Source organism: Scyliorhinus canicula, chromosome 1 (genome assembly GCF_902713615.1).
Source record: "Scyliorhinus canicula chromosome 1, sScyCan1.1, whole genome shotgun sequence".
NCBI lineage: Eukaryota > Metazoa > Chordata > Chondrichthyes > Carcharhiniformes > Scyliorhinidae > Scyliorhinus > Scyliorhinus canicula.
This window is the reverse complement of record NC_052146.1, coordinates 160996798-161014171: the sequence shown is the minus strand read 5'-3', so window position 1 is coordinate 161014171 and position 17374 is coordinate 160996798. Positions and strand designations below refer to the sequence as shown.

Sequence of the window (17374 nt, the reverse complement as noted above, 5' to 3'; positions counted from 1 at the left end):
TCCGCCCTGAACTGGGACGATGCGGGTTTTATGCGGCGCATGTTGGGCCTCATTCCAGATCTGGAGACGGGGGGCCTGATAATGGGGGGGGGGGGACTTCAATACAGTGCTGGACCCGCCACTGGATCGATCCAGGTCCAAGACGGGTAGGAGGCCAGTTGAGGGGGTTAATGGACCAGATGGGAGGGGTGGATCCTTGGAGGTTTGCGAGACCGAGGGCCAGGGAGTCTTCATTCTTCTCCTATGTGCATAAGGCCTATTCCCGGATCGATTTTTTTTATTATGAGCAGGGGGCTGATTTCGAGGGTGGAGGATGCCGAATATTCGGCGATAGCCATTTCGGATCATGCCCCGCACTGGGTGGACCTCGAGCTGGGGGAGGTGAGAGACCAGCGCCCGCTCTGGTGCTTGGAGGTGGGCGGGCGGTTTCGAGGATGTATCAAGAGGTACCTGGAGGCCAATGATAATGGGGAGGTCCGAGTGGGGACGGTTTGGGAGGCATTGAAGGCGGTGATTAGAGGGTAGTTGATCTCCATCCGAGCCCATAGGGAGAGGAGAGAGCAGAGAGAGAGGGAGAGGCTGGTGGGGGAGTTGGTGAGAGTGGATAGGAGATACGCAGAGGCTCCGGAAGAGGGATTGCTGGAGGAGCGGCGTAGTCTTCAGGCCAAGTTCAACCTGCTGACCACCAGAAAGGCGGAAGCTCAGTGGAGGAAGGCACAGGGAGCGGTGTATGAATATGGGGAGAAGGCGAGTAGGATGCTGGCGCATCAGCTCCGTAAGCGGGATGCGGCTAGGGAGATTGGTGGAGTTAAGGATAGGGGAGGGAATGTGGTGCGAAGGGGGGTAGGCATTAATGGGGTCCAACCCCCAGCGGAGGAGGGGGGGGGAATGGGGCACTTCTTGGACCGGCTTAGATTCCCGAGGGTGGAGGAGGGGCAGGTGGAGGGACTGGGGTGCCGATTGAGCTGGAGGAGCTGATCAAAGGGATAGGGAGCATGCAGTCGGGGAATGCGCCGGGGCCGGATGGGTTCCCGGTCGAATTCTATAAAATGTATGCAGACCTGCTGGGTCCCCTGTTGGTTAGGACCTTCAACGAGGCAAGGGAGGTGGGGGGGGGGTTGCCCCGACTATGTCCCGGGCGTTGATTTCCTTGATCCGTAAGTGGGACAAGGACCTCCTGCGGTGTGGATCATACAGGCCGATCTCGCTGTTAAATGTAGACGCCAAGCTGTTGGCGAAGGTCTTGGCAACAAGGATAGAGGACTGTGTGCCGTGGGTCATCCACGAGGATCAGACGGGGTTCGTGAAGGGAAGGCAGCTGAACACCAATATACGGAGGCTCTTGAATGTTATAATGATGCCGGCGGTAGCAGGGAAGCGGAGATAGTGGTGGCGCTGGACGCGGAGAAGGCCTTTAATAGGGTTGAGCGGGGGTACTTGTGGGAGGTGCTGGAAAGGTTTGGGTTTGGGGAGGGGTTTGTCAGATGGGTGAGGTTGTTATATGAGGCCCCGATGGCGAGCGTGGCCACGGATAGGAGGAGATCGGAGTACTTCCGGTTATACCGAGGGACGAGACAGGGGTGTCCCTTGTCCCCACTGCTCTTTGCGATGGCAATCGAACCCCTGGCCATGGCATTGAGGGAGTCGAGGAACTGGAGGGGACTGGTGTGGGGTGGGGAGGAGCACCCAGTGTCGCTTTATGCAGATTACTTATTGCTATATGTGTCGGACCCAGTGGGGGGAATGCCGGAGGTGATGAAGATTTTCAGGGAATTTGGGGACGTTCTCAGGGTACAAGCACAACCTGGGGAAGAGCGAGCTGTTCGTCGTGCACCCGGGGGATCAGGAGGAAGGGATTGGTAGGCTCCCACTAAAAAGGGTGGAGAGGAGCTTTAGATACCTGGGAGTCCAGGTGGCCAGGACCTGGGGGTCCCTACACAAACTTAACCTTACAAGGCTGGTGGAGCAAATGGAGGAGGAGTTTAAAAGATGGGACATGTTGCCGCTGTTGATTGCGGGCAGGGTGCAGTCAGTCAAGATGACGGTGTTCCCGAGGTTTTTGTTCCTGTTCCAGTGCCTCCCCATCCTTATCCCGAAGGCCTTTTTTAGGAGGGTCAACAGGAGCATTACGGGGTTTGTATGGGCGCATGGTACCCCGAGGGTGAGAAGGGTGTTTTCGGAGCGGGGCAGGGATGGGGGGGGCTGGCGCTGCCCAACCTCTGTGGGTACTATTGGGCTGCCAATGCAGCGATGGTGCGTAAGTGGGTAATGGACAGGGAAGGGGCAGCATGGAAGAGGATGGAGATGGCGTCCTGTGTGGGCACGAGCCTGGAGGCGGTGGTAAAGGCGCCGCTGCAGTTCCCTCCAGCGAGGTATACCACGAGCCCGGTGGTGGCGGCTACCCTCAGAATTTGGGGGCAATGGAGACGGCACGGGGGGAGGTGGGGGTTTCGATGGGGTCCCAGATACGGGGGAACCACCGGTTTGTTCCAGGGAGAATTACATAGACATAGAATTTTTCAGTGCAGAAGGAGGCCATTCAGCCCATCGAGTCTGCACTGGCTCTTGGAAAGAGCACCCTACCCAAGGTCAACACCTCCACCCTATCCCCATAACCCAGTAACCCACCCAACACTAAGGGCAATTTTGGACACTGAGGCACACACACGGGGAGGATGTGCAGACACCGCACAGACAGTGACCCAAGCCGGAATCGAACCTGGGACCCTGGAGCTGTGAAGCGATTGTGCTATCCACAATGCTACCGTGCTGATGGCGGGTTCCTGAGTTGGCACAGGGCAGGTGTTAGGAGGTTGAGGGACCTGTTTGTAGACGGGAAGTTTGCGAGCCTGGGTGAGTTAGAGGGGAAGTTCGGGCTCCCCCCGGGGAACATTTTTAGGTACAGGCAGGTAAGGGCGTTTGCCAGACGGCAGGTGGCGGGGTTCCCTCTGTTGCCCCCGTGTGGGGTCCAGGACAGGGTGCTCTTGGGGGTGTGGGTTGGAGAGGGGAGGATTTTGGACATGTACCAAGTGATGCAGGAAGTAGACGAGACTTCGGTGGAGGAGCTGAAGGGTAAATGTGAAGAGGAGCTGGGTGAGGAGATTGAGGAGGGGACGTGGGCGGATGCTCTGGAAAGAGTGAACTCCTCCTCTTCTTGTGCGAGGCTTAGCCTCATACAGTTCAAAGTGCTGCACAGGGCTCATATGACCGGGACGAGGATGAGTAGGTTCTTTGGGGGCGAGGACAGGTGTACTAGGTGCTCGGGGAGCCCAGCGAATCATGCCCATATGTTCTGGGCATGCCCAGCGCTGGGGGAATTTTGGAAAGGGGTAGCAAGCACGGTGTCGAGGGTGGTAGGATCCAGGGTCGATCCAGGCTGGGGACGCGCAATATTTGGGGTTGCAGTGGAGCCGAGAGTGCAGGAGGCGAAATAGGCCGGTGTTCTGGCCTTTGCGTTCCTAGTAGCCCGGCGGAGGATTCTTCTTCAGTGGAAGGATGAGAGGCCCCCAAGCGTGGAGGCCTGGATCAATGATATGGCGGGATTTATCAAATTGGAGAGGGTGAAATTTGCCCTGAGGGGATCAGTAAAGGGGTTTTTCAGGCGGTGGCAGCCTTTCCTAGATTTCCTGGCAGAACGGTAGGGAATAAGGCTGGCAGCACCAGCAGCCGGGGGTGGGGGGCGTTGTTTCTGTGGGTTGGGTTGAAGGGATGTGTATATGTGTTCTTTGTTTATGACGGGCGTTAATCTATTTCTTCTTTTTTGTATTTACTGGGGGGGGGGGTTTGCTCTTTTTTTTGTTTTCTTAGTTGGTAATATTTTTTGTTAATATTTTCTGTTATTGATATTCTGTGAAAATCTGAATTAAAATTATTTTTTTTTAAAAAGATATGGTGTTTATCAAATAGCTGCAGTGATGTCAGAGTGTGGGTGGAGCTGGCATGTCTGTCTGTTTTTACTTTCGTTTTTGAGCTGGCAGCTACAGTGTGTGTTTGGTTTCATTTTCAGATTTGGAGCTGCATCCAGTTAAACAAGGTGTAATTTTGATCTCTCTCTGCATGAAAATAATGTCTCCAGATCACTTGCTAATTTAAAAGTGATAACTGCGGTATCACTTCTCAGTAATTTCAGTAGAGAATTTAAAGCTGCTGTCTTTGTTAAAGAGAGTATTTATCTTATGGATGTTGCCAGGAAAGATTAAGGTTACTTTTAGAGAACTGTATTCTTTGGGGGGAGTATTTGAGTTGATAGTTGCAAAGATGTTTACTGTGTGTTTATAAAATGTTAACTAGATTCGTATAATGAACATTGTTTTTTTTTAAAGGTACTTTAGATTTCTGTTGCATCACACCTGTAGAGTGGGCCCTTGTGCTCCCCATAACCAACATCGATTAAACGCTGTGGGTCAGGTGAACTCCTTGTAACACTTTGGGGTTCTTTAAACCCTGGCCCGTAATAAATTGGGGTCTCGAGAGCTAAAAGTCTATCTTTCATGATTGGATTGGCTTTGTGAACTTAAAGACAGTGAGGGGTGAGTATATTTGTGGTTGCATTTCAGTTTAAGTAGGGAGTGTGTTGTGGAGAATGGCATTCAGAGGCTCGGAGGTTTTTGGGGGTGGAGAAGGTCACACGCAGTACCTGACAAACAGAAACTAAGAAATGTCTTTTAGATTTGGCAAAAACATTCCAGGTAGCGTTATCTGACAGCACACGAAAAGAGGTATTTACGGCGCTAGCTGAACATTTAAAATTGCCTGATACAGTCTGACTCATTAGAAATGGCAAAAATACAGTTACAAATCAAGCAACTTGAACATGAAAGAGAATTAAAGCAGCTTGAATACGAAATGAGAGAAAAAGAGAGAGAAAGGGAGATACAGATCACGGAAAAATAAAAGGTGAGAGAAGAAAGAAACAAAGAAAGAATAGCCCCAGCAAAACAAAAAAAGAAAAAGAGGAAAGGGAAAAAGAGAGAGAGATTCAACTTCAGAAAATAGCCATGAAACATGACAGTCAGTTAAAATTGGCGGATGTAAAGGGAAATGTACAGTTGGAGGATAGTGATGAGGATAAAGAGAAAGAGGGTCGTAGTCGAAGGTTTGGTGGGGACCTATTTAAATATGTCCAAGCATTGCCAAGGTTTGATGAGAAGGAGGTAGAAGCCTTTTTCATTTCATTTGAGAAGGTAGCTAAACAAATGAAAGGGCCACCGGACATGTGGGTATTACTGATTCAAACAAAGGTGGTAGGTAGGGCTAGTGAAGTGTTTGCATCACGACCAGAGGAGGTATCTGGGACGTATGAGGAGGTGAAAAAATCCATCTCAGGTGCATATGAACACGTGCCTGAAGCCTACAGACAAAGCTTTAGAAATTTAAGGGAAGAACCTCGTCAAACATACATGGAGTTTGAAAGGATCAAACAGAGTAACTTTGATAGGTGTATGAGGGCTTTGAAAATAGACCAAATGTATGAAGCTCTCAGAGAAATTATACTTTTGGAGGAGTTTAAAAATTCAATTCCTGATGTAGTGAGAATACATGTGGAAGAGCAGAGGGTTAAAACTGTAAGGTTGCAGCAGAAATGGTAGGTGATTATGAATTAGTTCATCAATCAAAGCTTGGTTTCCGACATCAGTTTCAGCCTGTGAAGGACAGAAACTGGGGAAAAGAGAAATACTCAAGTGGGAGAGGTAAAGGAGATCTGTTGGGAGATAATAAGGAAAGTGTACCTCAGATGAAAATAGAAATACAGGAGGGTGGTAGAGAAATGAAAAGTTTCAAATGTTTTCACTGGAATAAACTAGGCCATGTAAAGTCACAGTGTTGGTGGTTGAAGGAAACCATGGGAAGGCTGATGTGGTAAAACAGGATAAGACAGTGGGGTTTGTTAAAGTGATGAAGGAAAGCCCAAGTGAAGAAAAGGAGGTTCAAAAGATGGTAGAGCCTGATCAAGAGGTGATTGATAAGAAGGTGCCAGATGTCTTTAAAGAATTTACTTGCGTGGGTAAATTTCACTCATATGTACCAGAAGGAGCAGGTAAAGAAGTCACAGTTTTAAGAGATATGGGAGCGAGTCAATCTTTAATGGGAAGAGATGAGTTATGTCGTCTGGGAAAAATATTGCTCGAAAGGGTGGTAATATGTGGAATTCAGGGTGAGAGGAGTAGTGTTCCATTATATAAGATAAGGTTGGAAAGTACAGTGTAGAGTAGTGAAATGGTAGTAGGGGTAATAAACTACCTTATCCAGGAATACAGTTTATCTTGGGTAATGATATAGCTGGAGCGCAGGTGGGAATGATGCCTACTGTGGTTGATAAGCCAGTGGAAAATCAGACAACTGAAGTGTTAAAGGACGAATATCCTGGGATTTTTCCGGATTGTGTAGCTACAAGGTCACAAACTCACAGTTAAGACAAGAGGAGAAATCAAAGAGCGAAGATCAAGTTGAAGTTCAATTATCAGAAACGATTTTTGATCAGATGGTTGGAAAAGAACAAGAACAGGTGGAGGATGAGGCGGATATTTATAGTTCAGGAAAATTGGTGGAGTTACAACAGAAAGATATAGAAATAAAACAGATGTATCAGAAGGCATACACAGAAGAGGAATCTGAGTGCAAACCAGAATGTTATTACAAAGAACAAAGAAATATTACAGCACAGGAACAGGCCCTTCGGCCCTCCAAGCCTGCGCCGATCCAGACCCTCTATCTAAAACTGTTGCCTATTTTCTAAGGATCTGTATCCCTCTGCTCCCTGCCCATTCATGTCTCTGTCTAGATACATCTTAAATTACGCTATCGTGCCCGCCTCTACCATCTCCGCCGGGAAAGCGCTCCAGGCACCCACCACCCTCTGAGTAAAGAACTTTCCACGCATATCTCCCTTAAACTTTTCCCCTCTCACCTTGAACTCGTGACCCCTAGTAATTCAGCCCCCCACTCTGGGAAAAAACCTTCTTGCTATCCACCCTGTCTATACCTCTCATGATTTTGTAGACTTCAATGAGGTCCCCTCTCAACCTCCGTATTTCTAATGAAAATAATCCGAATCTACTCAACCCCGCTTCATAGTAGGCGCTCTCCATACCAGGCAATATCCTGGTGAACCTCCTCTGCGCCTTCTCCAAAGCATCCACATCTTTTTGGTAACGTGGCAACCAGAACTATATGCAGTATTCCAAATGTGGCCGAACCAAAGTCTTATACAACTGTAACATGACCTGCCAACTCTTGTACTCAATACCCCTTCCGATGAAGGAAAGCATGCTGTATGCCTTCTTGACCACTCTATTGACCTGCGCAGCCACCTTCAGGGTACAATGGACCTGAACACCTAGATCTCTCTGTACATCAATTTTCCCCAGGGCTTTTTCATTTACCGTATAGTTCGCACTTGAATTGGATCTTCCAAAATGCATCACCTCGCATTTGCCCGGATTGAACTCCATCTGCCATTTCTTCGCCCAACTCCCCAATCTATCTATATTCTGCTGTATTCTCTGACAGTTCCCTTCACTATCTGCTACTCCACCAATCTTAGTGTCATCTGCAAACTTGCTAATCAAACCACCTATACCTTCCTCCAGATCATTTTTGTATATCACAAACAACAGTGGTCCCAGCACGGATCCCTGTGGAACACCACAGTTCTCCATTTTGAGAAACTCCCTTCCACTACTACTCTCTGTCTCCTGTTGCCCAAGCAGTTCTTTATCCATCTAGCAAGTATACCCTGGACCCCATGAGATTTCACTTTCTCCATCAGCCTACCATGGGGAACCATATTAAATGCCTTACTGAAGTCCATATATGTGACATCTGCAGCCCTTCCCTCATCAATCAACTTTGTCACTTCCTCAAAGAAATCTATTAAGTTGGTAAGACATGACCTTCCCTGCACAAAACCATGTTGTCTATCACTGATAAGCCCATTTTCTTCCAAATGGGAGTAGATCCTATCCCTCAGTATCTTGTCGAGCAACTTCCCTACCACTGATGTCAGGCTCACCAGTCTATAATTACCTGTATTATCCCTGCTGCCCTTCTTAAACAAGGGGACAACATATAGGACAGATGTCAGAGGTAGGTTCTTTACTCAGAGAGTAGTAAGGGTGTGGAATGCCCTGCATGCAACAGTAGTAGACTCGCCAACACTAAGGGCATTCAAATGGTCATTGGATAGACATATGGACGAATGTTCTATGTTCTATTAGCAATTCTCCAGTCCTTCGGTACCTCACCCATATTCAAGGATGCTGCAAAGATATCTGTTAAGGCCCCAGCTATTTCCTCTCTCACTTCTCTTAGTAACCTGGGATAGATCCCATCCGGACCTGGGGACTTGTCCACCTTAATGCCTTTTAGAATACCCAACACATCCTCCCTCCTTATGCCGACTTGACCTAGAGTAATCAAACATCTATCCCTAATCTCTACATCCATCATGTCCCTCTCCTCGGTGAATACCAATGCAAAGTACTCGTTAAGAATCGCACCCATTTTCTCTGACTCCACGCATAACTTTCCTCCTTTGTCCTTGAGTGGGCCAACCCTTTCTCTAGTTACCCTCTTGCTCCTTATATATGAATAAAAGGCTTTGGGATTTTCCTTAACCCTCTTTGCTGAAGATATTTCATGACCATTTTTAGCCCTCTTAATTCCTCGTTTCAGATTGGTCCTACATTCCCGATATTCTTCCAAAGCTTTGTCTGTCTTCAGTCACCTAGACCTTATGTATGCTTCCTTTTTCCACTTAGTTAGTCTCACAATTTCACCAGTCATCCATGGTTCCCTAATCTTGCAATTTCTATCCCTTATTTTCACAGGGACATGTCTGTACTGCACTCTAATCAACCTCTCTTTAAAAGCCTCCCACATATCAAATATGGATTTACCTTCAAACAGCTGCTACCAATCCACATTCCCCAGCTCCTGCCGAATTTTGGTATAGTTGGCCTTCCCCCAACTTAGCACTCTTCCTTTAGGACCACTCTCGTCTTTGTCCATGAGTGTTCTAAAACTTACGGAATTGTGATCTCTAATCCCAAAGTAATCCCTGACTGAAACTTCAGGGCTCAGGTGACAGGCGCGGTCAGCGCCTTGGACAACATCATCTGGACTGGCATGCAGTGCCGGAGAAACTGATCGACTTCCTCAGGGCGGCCAGGGCGGGTCGGCATCGCTGTGCCCCTGGCACTGACCCTGCCGTCCCCATACCTGAAACCCGGCCCCTCTCCCCTGGGGGACGGTTGAACCCCCCCACCCTGCCCCACACGCCAGAACCCATGCCAGCCGCAAAGGCCGGGTACCCTGCCCACTGATGCCATCATCTACCAATCCCTGGGCTGCCTGCGTCAAAACCTCTAACAGTGTCGTTGTCTGTGTTTGCCACCCCTCCCAGCAGAAGGCCGCGCACAACCGCCAGGTGCGGAAGAAGACTGAAGGGGGACCACCACCTGTGGCCTGTCACCATGCCCGGACAGAGGGCACAGGACGTGGTTGGTGGCCTGAAGGAAAGGGCGGTCACCGATGTGGAGGTCGGCAGCGGGCGAACGAGTAAGACCCCACTTAGCTGCGGGTCCCGATGACACATAGAACATAGAACAGTACAGCACAGAACAGGCCCTTCGGCCCTCGATGTTGTGCCGAGCCATGATCACCCCACTCAAACCCACGTATCCACCCTATACCCGTAACCCAACAACCCCTCCCCCCCCCCCCCCCCTTAACCTTACTTTTTAGGACACTACGGGCAATTTAGCATGGCCAATCCACCAAACCCGCACATCTTTGGACTGTGGGAGGAAACCGGAACACCCGGAGAAAACCCACGCACACATGGGGAGGACGTGCAGACTCCGCACAGACAGTGACCCAGCCGGGAATCGAACCTGGGACCCTGGAGCTATGAACCATTTATGCTAACCACCATGCTACCGTGCTGCCCATGTGTCGATACCAACCTCCACCACACCCCCATAATCCCTTCACCCCCCCAACCTCCACCCCCCTCAGCCCGCGCCCCCCCCCCCCTCATCACTCCCAACCCGCAATTGCCTCAGTCCATACCCCCACTCACCCTTACCTCCATGAACACACCCCCTCCAGATCGCTGTTTAACCATACATGTCATCTTATGTCCTGCAGGACCTTCCAGAGATGGGGCCGGTCCATCCAGAGCCATCCAGAGCTGGGGGCCAGCCTGTGCCAGAGCCAGTTCCCCCCATGCAGTCAAGCACTGATGGGAAGAGTAGCCCGAAGACCAGCCCTCTGCCAGAGACTCAGGACACCCCGGAGCTTAGGCGGAGGAGGACACCGACTTTCCGTCATTGCTGTCTGCAACACCCTCCAGCATCCCAGAGACTATCACCTCGGTTGTGAACATTAGTGAGGAGCCTCCTGGGACACCACCTGGTGTGCACCACACATCCCATCCGGTACAGCAGGTGGAGGTAGGAGCAGCTGAGGGGACGGACAGTTGGAGGGCAGGCCAGCCTCAGTCAGAGGGCAGGCCAGCTGCTGCCCAGATGGGTCCCAGCTTCAAAGCAGGTGCAGTCAGAGACGCAGGGACTACAAGAGGGGATGACAGTGGGCATCCAGCACCTGCAGGCGCAGGTGGAAAGGAATCCATTGCATGCATGAGCAGGGGGTGTTGCTGTTCATGCGTGCCAACCAGGCTGACACCGCACGGGTGGCGTCCGCGGTGGAGGCAATGGGGGCGACAGTGTCGGATATGGGTCAGAGAGTGCAAGGCCTGGGGCATTCTGTGCAGGCAGGGGCTGAGGCCCAGGACAGGGATGCCCTCTCACAGGCAGCCATGTGCCAGAGCCACCTGGAGATTGCAGTGGCACTCCTCAGCGTGGCCTAGTCACAGCAGGCCGTAGCTGAGATCGTCAGTGGCATTGCCCAGGCACTGGCTGTGTTGCGCAGACACAGAGGTTGGTGGCCCAGTCCCAGAGGGAGGTGGTCCAGACCCAGAGGGAGGTGGTCAAGTCACTGGCTGCTGTGGCACAGACCCTCAGGGTGGTGGTACAATTGCAGCATGATGTGGAGCAGTCCCAGGCGGAGATGGTCCACTCCCTATGCTCCATGGCCACGAACGTGCAGACCCCGGTCGAGACCAGAGCGGACCTGCAGGATTGGCAGCGCCAGGTGGCGGAGGGGGCTCAGGGGATGGCTCCACTTGCACCCCTGTCCCATGGAGTAGCCTGAGGGCCCATGGGTACCCGAGGGAGGAGTAGGTGATGGGACCCATGCCGGTGACACCAGCAGGGGAGGTTTTCGAAGACAGCATCACCTTCGGACTCCCCCCACTCCTCTCCCTGGTGCATCTGGTGGGCAGTGGGCAATCAGGGCAGGACCATGCCACCCGGGACACCCGAGCAGCGGCTGGGCCCACCCAGGTTGGATCGCCCCAGGAGGCGTGCGTCAACAGGCATCCATGTCGCAAGGCAGGAGTCACAGCAGGCCACCTCCACTCCTGCTCTCCCGTCTGGGAAACCATCTCGGTGTAGTGTTATGGCCCGTAAGGCCAGAAAGTTAGACACCAGTTAAGTTGGCACGGGTACAGGCACAGTGGAGTCATGGGGTTAGGGCACAGACTGCATATATTTCTCCACAATAAACACCTGTTAACACCGTTGAAACCTGCCTCGGTGCTCTGACTGATGGGGGGGGGAGTCAGTGCTGGCCAGTGGGAGTGGGTGATGGGCAACCAGTGCAGGCCCCATCGGTGGACAGTCCTCCCCCCTGTCATGCGATGTGGAGTACTGGAACTCATCGCAGAGAGGGTTGTCATCATCCTCCATCCCATGGAACAGACCTGCTGTTAATGCAAACCCAGGGCCCCCAGCTTATTGCGCCACAGGTATGTATCATGGAGGGGCTGTGCATGCGAGCGGTTTGGTGGTGTGGCAGTTGAGTGGGTGTGCGTCTGGGATGTGGTGTCCGTGTCCCTCACCAGCACCCCCCCAGACGGCGAACCGTGTCACAATGAGGGAGACCCATGCGCACTGGCCCTGGCGATGGTGTTGTGCGGTCTCCCGTACCTACCTGGGCCCCATGTCCGACTGATCATCCCCCTCCCCCGCATCCTCCTCGTCGGACAAAGCCTGCCCTTCCTCCACATCCTCCTGTTACAGCACATCGCCCTCTGCTGTGCAATATTTTGGAGAATGCAGCAGGCCACCACGATGCGGACGACCCTCACAGCCTTATATTGGCGGGCCCCTCCAGAATGATTCAGGCACCTGAAGCGCACCTTGAGGATGCCGAAGCACCGCTTGACCACATCCCTAATCGCGGTAAGGGCGTCATTGTATCGACTCTCTGCGTCGGTCTGTGGCCTCCAATTAGGCGTCATCCGCCACGACCGCAGCGGCCAAGCAGCCAACCCCGCAGCCGGGGATCACCGAGTGTGCCAAGATGAATAAGTCGTGCACGCTGCCCGGGTATCGGGCGCAGAAGCGCATGATGCACAGCTGTTAATTGCAGACCAGCTGTATGTTCATGGAGTGAAACCCCTATTTGTGGATGTACAGTGGCCTGTTATCTGCCAGTGCCCTTATGACGATATGCATCCTGTCGATCACTCCCTGGACCCGAGGCATCCCGGCGACAGCAGCGAACCCCGCTGCCCAGGCATCCTGGTGGGCACGGTCCACATGGAACTGTATGTACTGGTCCGCCTGTGCATAGAGGGCATCCGAGGTGGCATGGATGCAGCTGTGTGCCGAGATCTGTGAGATCCCGACAAGTCCCCAATCGGTGACTGGAATGACCCCGTGACATAAAGGTTCAGGGCAATCGTCACCTTGACAGTCACCAGAAGCGGGTGTCCTCCCCAAACCCCCGCAGTGCCAGGTGTGCCATCATCTGGCAGAAGTGTCGCACAGTCCCTCTGCTTATCCGCAGTCTCCGTCGGCGTGCCCGGTTTGGCAGGTCCTCGATTGACATGCGGTGCCGGTAGAGCACGGTGCCAGTGTTGGGGCAGCACGGTAGCATGGTGGTTCGCACAATTGCTTCACAGCTCCAGGGTCCCAGGTTCAATTCCCGGCTTGGGTCACTGTCTGTGCGGAGTCTGCACGTTCTCCCCGTGAATGCGTGGGTTTCCTCCGGGAGCTCCGGTTTCCTCCCACAATCCAAAGATGTGCAGATTAGGTGCATTGGCCATGCTAAATTGCCCTTCGTGTTCAAAATTGCCCTTAGTGTTGGGTGTGGTTACATGTTTATGGGGATAGGGTGGAGGTGTGGGCTTTGGTAGGGTGCTCTTTCAAAGAGCCGGTGCAGACTCGATGGGCTGAATGGCCTCCATTTGCACTGTAAATTCTATGGTACACGCGGGGCCTCATGCGGCGCCTACATGACACCTCTTCCTCCTCCTCGGCCTATTGGGCAGCCGGCCCTCCAGCATGTGTGGCCGCCACCTGCACCTCTGCAGCCCGTTCCTTTGCTCCAGCTATCCCCTCCTCTCTGGCCCCCGCTCACATGGTTGCAGGGTATCTCACAGGGCTGTGGCCGTCACTACAGTGGCCAGCATCACGCGTTGGTGTCCGAATAACATTGTCTGCAGGGGGTGAAAGGCCAACATGTTTGCATGGCTCATATTCCCGTGCCAAACTGGTACCATGGGCTACATGGTGGCCCAGGTTGGCACTGCAGGCACTGCCCACACATGTTCCCCCCCCCACCCCCCACCTCTGCCCCATCGGTATCTGGCCCCGTCGGTGCCCCTGGTCCTGGCGCCCGTCCCTGCTGCCAAGGACACTGCTGGCTGACACTGCCCTCACTGTGAGCTGCCTTGAGCGTGGCCCTGGGTGGTTCCCCGGTGGGGGAGGAAGAGTTGGTGGAGTCCATGGAAGACAGTTTGTGGTCTAAGGTGCTCCTGAGGGCGAACGCCTCAACTTCATGCACGAGGTTAGGGCTAATACAGCTGAAGGTTGTGTATAGGGCACACCTCACAAGGGAAAGGGTGAAAATGAGGCAATTCTTGCAGGGAGATTTTTCAGGGTCATCTCGGGGGTTGTACTCGTGAACTTGGAACCAGGGTCCTTAGAAGCCATTTTCGGGGTGTCGGACCGGCCCGAGTTGCAGGCGGGACAAATGTTTTAGCCTTCGCCTCACTGACTGCCTGGAGGTGGGTCCTGTTGGGGTGGAGGTCAGCTTCTCTGTCCAGTGTCTCGGCTTGACGGGGGATCTACTTACATTTCTGACTCTCGAGAAGGTGAAGTTTGGGCAGGACGGTGGCACAGTGGTTAGCATTGTTGCCTCCCGCAGCCGAGGGCCCAGATTCGATCCCGGCTCTGGGTCACTGTCCGTGTGGAGTTTACACATTCTCCCTGTGATTGCGCAAGTTTCGCCCCCACAACTCAAAGATGTGCAGTATGGTTGGACTGGCCACGCTAAATTGCCCCTCGATTGGAAAAAATGAATTGGGTACTCTAAATTTATAAGAAAAAAAAACATTGGAGAATATAATAGTTACTTTAATCCATTGTGAATGGCTAACTAACTCAGCCTTCAAGCTATTGGAACATCCCTAGTATTCTGAGCAGCAATGTGATTGGTTGGTCCGGTGCTGGCATTTTCATCATCCTCCCCCTCTCCATTGGAAAATTTGTGAGATAAAATGAGTTGAGCAGTTTGTTCCTCTTTCACCTCAGCTTTACGGTCTTTCTTAAAACCCACTCCTTTAACTCACCATTCATTTCCTTCTGTTTCTGTGAAGTACTTAAGGATAGTTAATTTAATGATGCTTCTACAAATATAAATTGCTATTTTTGTTGAGGCTGTATATTGTTATTTTGAAGAGCAACAATTATCCATACTGATCGATTGCTTCTCACTTGAAGTACTTTTCACCAATTGGCCTTGGAACTCAAATGCATTCAATAAAAATATGCTGCATTACAATATAATAAAGTTATATTTATATGCAGAAACAGGGTTAAAATCACAAGAGGAAATGATGATTCATTAGCAAGTTAAATTATCAGTTTGCTCAGTAAAAACAGAGATATCTGATTTTAACACTTACCCCAATTCATTAACCAACAGACCTTTGTTGTCATGTAATTGCTCTTGGAATAACGGTCAACCTGAATTTGCAACAGCCCCTTTTTCAGATTACTAAAACGTGAATGTGTATCAACTGAATTACTGTCATGGGACATTGATTTATGTACAAGAAGTGAACTAAAAACTGTTGAGGTATTTCCTTGCAAAGCAAGTGATATTATTGTTCTCTTGTTACTGTTACATTGTGGAGGCCTTGTGGCACAGTGGTAGCACTGAACCAGAAACTCAGGTTCTAAGTTCAATACAAGGACCTGTTGAGCATGGAAAGAGCATTCAACGCGGTTCAACGGGCTTATAATCAGCTCGGAAATCCTTCCACCACTTCCCCCACTACTCCCCAAAGTGTATAAAGCAGTATGGGTGTGAAGATACGCTTAACAAACAAACCTGTTGCATTTGGAGGGCACTTGTTATAAACCAGCCCCCCAGCTGCAGTCCTCTTCCAGGTCATTGCCATGATGTAGTCATCCCTACACATCTCATGGGGAGCTACAGGAAAAACATCCATCAATTAAAATTATTGAAAGGGCAAGATATTACAGAGAACATTAGGATTAAACTCCATCTGTTTAATCTCACCAATAAAGTCAGAATCATGCATTAATTTTAGGTTTCTTTGCCATTTTCTGATAGTCTAAATTTCACAATTAAATTCTTGATCAGTCCTAATCATTTTTTAAGTTTTAAATTCTAAAAAATGATTCTACAATGACAACAGTAATGAGAGGAAAGTAAAAAGATTCAACATGATTAGATATAATGGCCTACATGTAACTGTTGCCAAAGCAAGTTGAAAAGCACTTAGCACATTTGTGTGACACACCTGTTAGTTTAGTGAGGCATTAATTTATTTAAATTAACTGTTTGCTACTGGCATTAAAACAGAAACTTTTGTGAGTATTTACCTACTCACATCACCAATATTGATTTCTAAGGTTTAAAGTGTGACGAGTATAAAGACAGTGGGCGGAATTCTCCATTCCGCCAGCCCCATGTTTCTCGGCCATGCACATTTCGCTTGTGGCGAGATTCTATTTCCCATTTTAAACACCTCATGCTGCCGTGAAACCCGCTGGTGGGGATGAACTGCTGATGGGAAAATTGAATTGCACGACTGGAGCATTCCAGCCAGTAGCCATTTGACTAATGAGCAAAGATATAACATTTTGTGGTGGTAACATTTTACTAATCATAGAATTATTGAATGGTTATAGCATAGAAAGTGGCCCTTCATTCCATTCTGTCTGTGTTCGGTCTCGGCAAGAGCAGCTCAACCAGTCTTAATTGTCCACGGTTTGCATGTAACCCTGAAACTGTTTCTCTTCAGCCACATTAAATCTGCATTCCACATCTTAGCCACTCACTGCGTAAAAATATTTTCTCATGTCGCGGCTGCATCTTTTGTCAATCCCCTTTGAGCAGTGTCCTCTACTGCTCAATCCTTCTGCCAACGGGAAAATTTCTCTGTGTATTTTGTCCAGGCACCTCTTGATTTTGAATAGCTCTATGAAATATTTTTTAAATCTGCTTTTCTCAAAGGAAAATAACCCCAGCGTCTCCATGCCTATCCATGTAACCTTATCTTTGTAAACCATTCTTGGTAATCTTTTCTGCACTGTTTCTTCATGATCCTAGTATCGATCACTTGGAACTGCAATTGCCCCAGATTGAAAAAAAAACTGTTCATGACTACTTTATGTTTCCTGTCAATAATCAACTTTGTATCATACTGCCACTGTTCCTCGTTTTCAAGAGTTTCAACTTTGCTGTCAAGCCCATTATGGGGAACTTTGTCAAACACCTATTGGAAGTCCAAATACACCACATCAACCATATAACCTCAACAATCTTCTGTTACCTCATCAGAAAACTCAAAACAATTTACTTAAACATGACTTATCTTTAACAAATCTGTGCTGGCTTTTCATTTCCTCATGGTTACTCAGTTTGCCAACATTCACTGTCCACAGTATTTTAGGGAAGCTCAGGGAGCTCGACAACAGAGCAACAGAGCAGAGTGATCATGAGCGTCAAGGAACAATGTAAAAATATGTATTGTCGGACAAAGGAGTCGGTTGACCGGTGAGTATTTGTTTTAATAATATATCTGTTAAGATTAGTGAGTCTAATAAATAGATTAGTGGCTGGGATCCTCATGTTCTTAGAATGTGCATCCTGTAATATTTGGGAATCCTAGAATGCTTCTCATGTCCAAGTCAACCGCACGTGCAGGAAGTGCGCTGGAGGAGCAGAAGCTCTGATGTTGGGGTTTTAGAGGCAGCTGGCATCACTGTGA

General features: G+C 50.0%; 1 protein-coding gene across 11 annotated transcripts in view; it reads right to left on the bottom strand.

Moving 5' to 3' along the window:
* Nucleotides 1-17374, bottom strand: part of adgrb2 (adhesion G protein-coupled receptor B2) — a 1298770-nt gene that overhangs the window by 756459 nt on the left and 524937 nt on the right. For 10 of the 11 annotated variants that reach the window (XM_038801790.1, XM_038801818.1, XM_038801834.1 and 7 more), the window contains one exon: nt 15466-15567. The exons of the other annotated variant lie outside the window; for it this stretch is intronic. In XM_038801790.1, coding sequence (XP_038657718.1) covers nt 15466-15567 — 102 coding nt within the window. The remainder of the gene's footprint in view (nt 1-15465; nt 15568-17374) is intronic. 11 annotated transcript variants of the gene reach the window in all.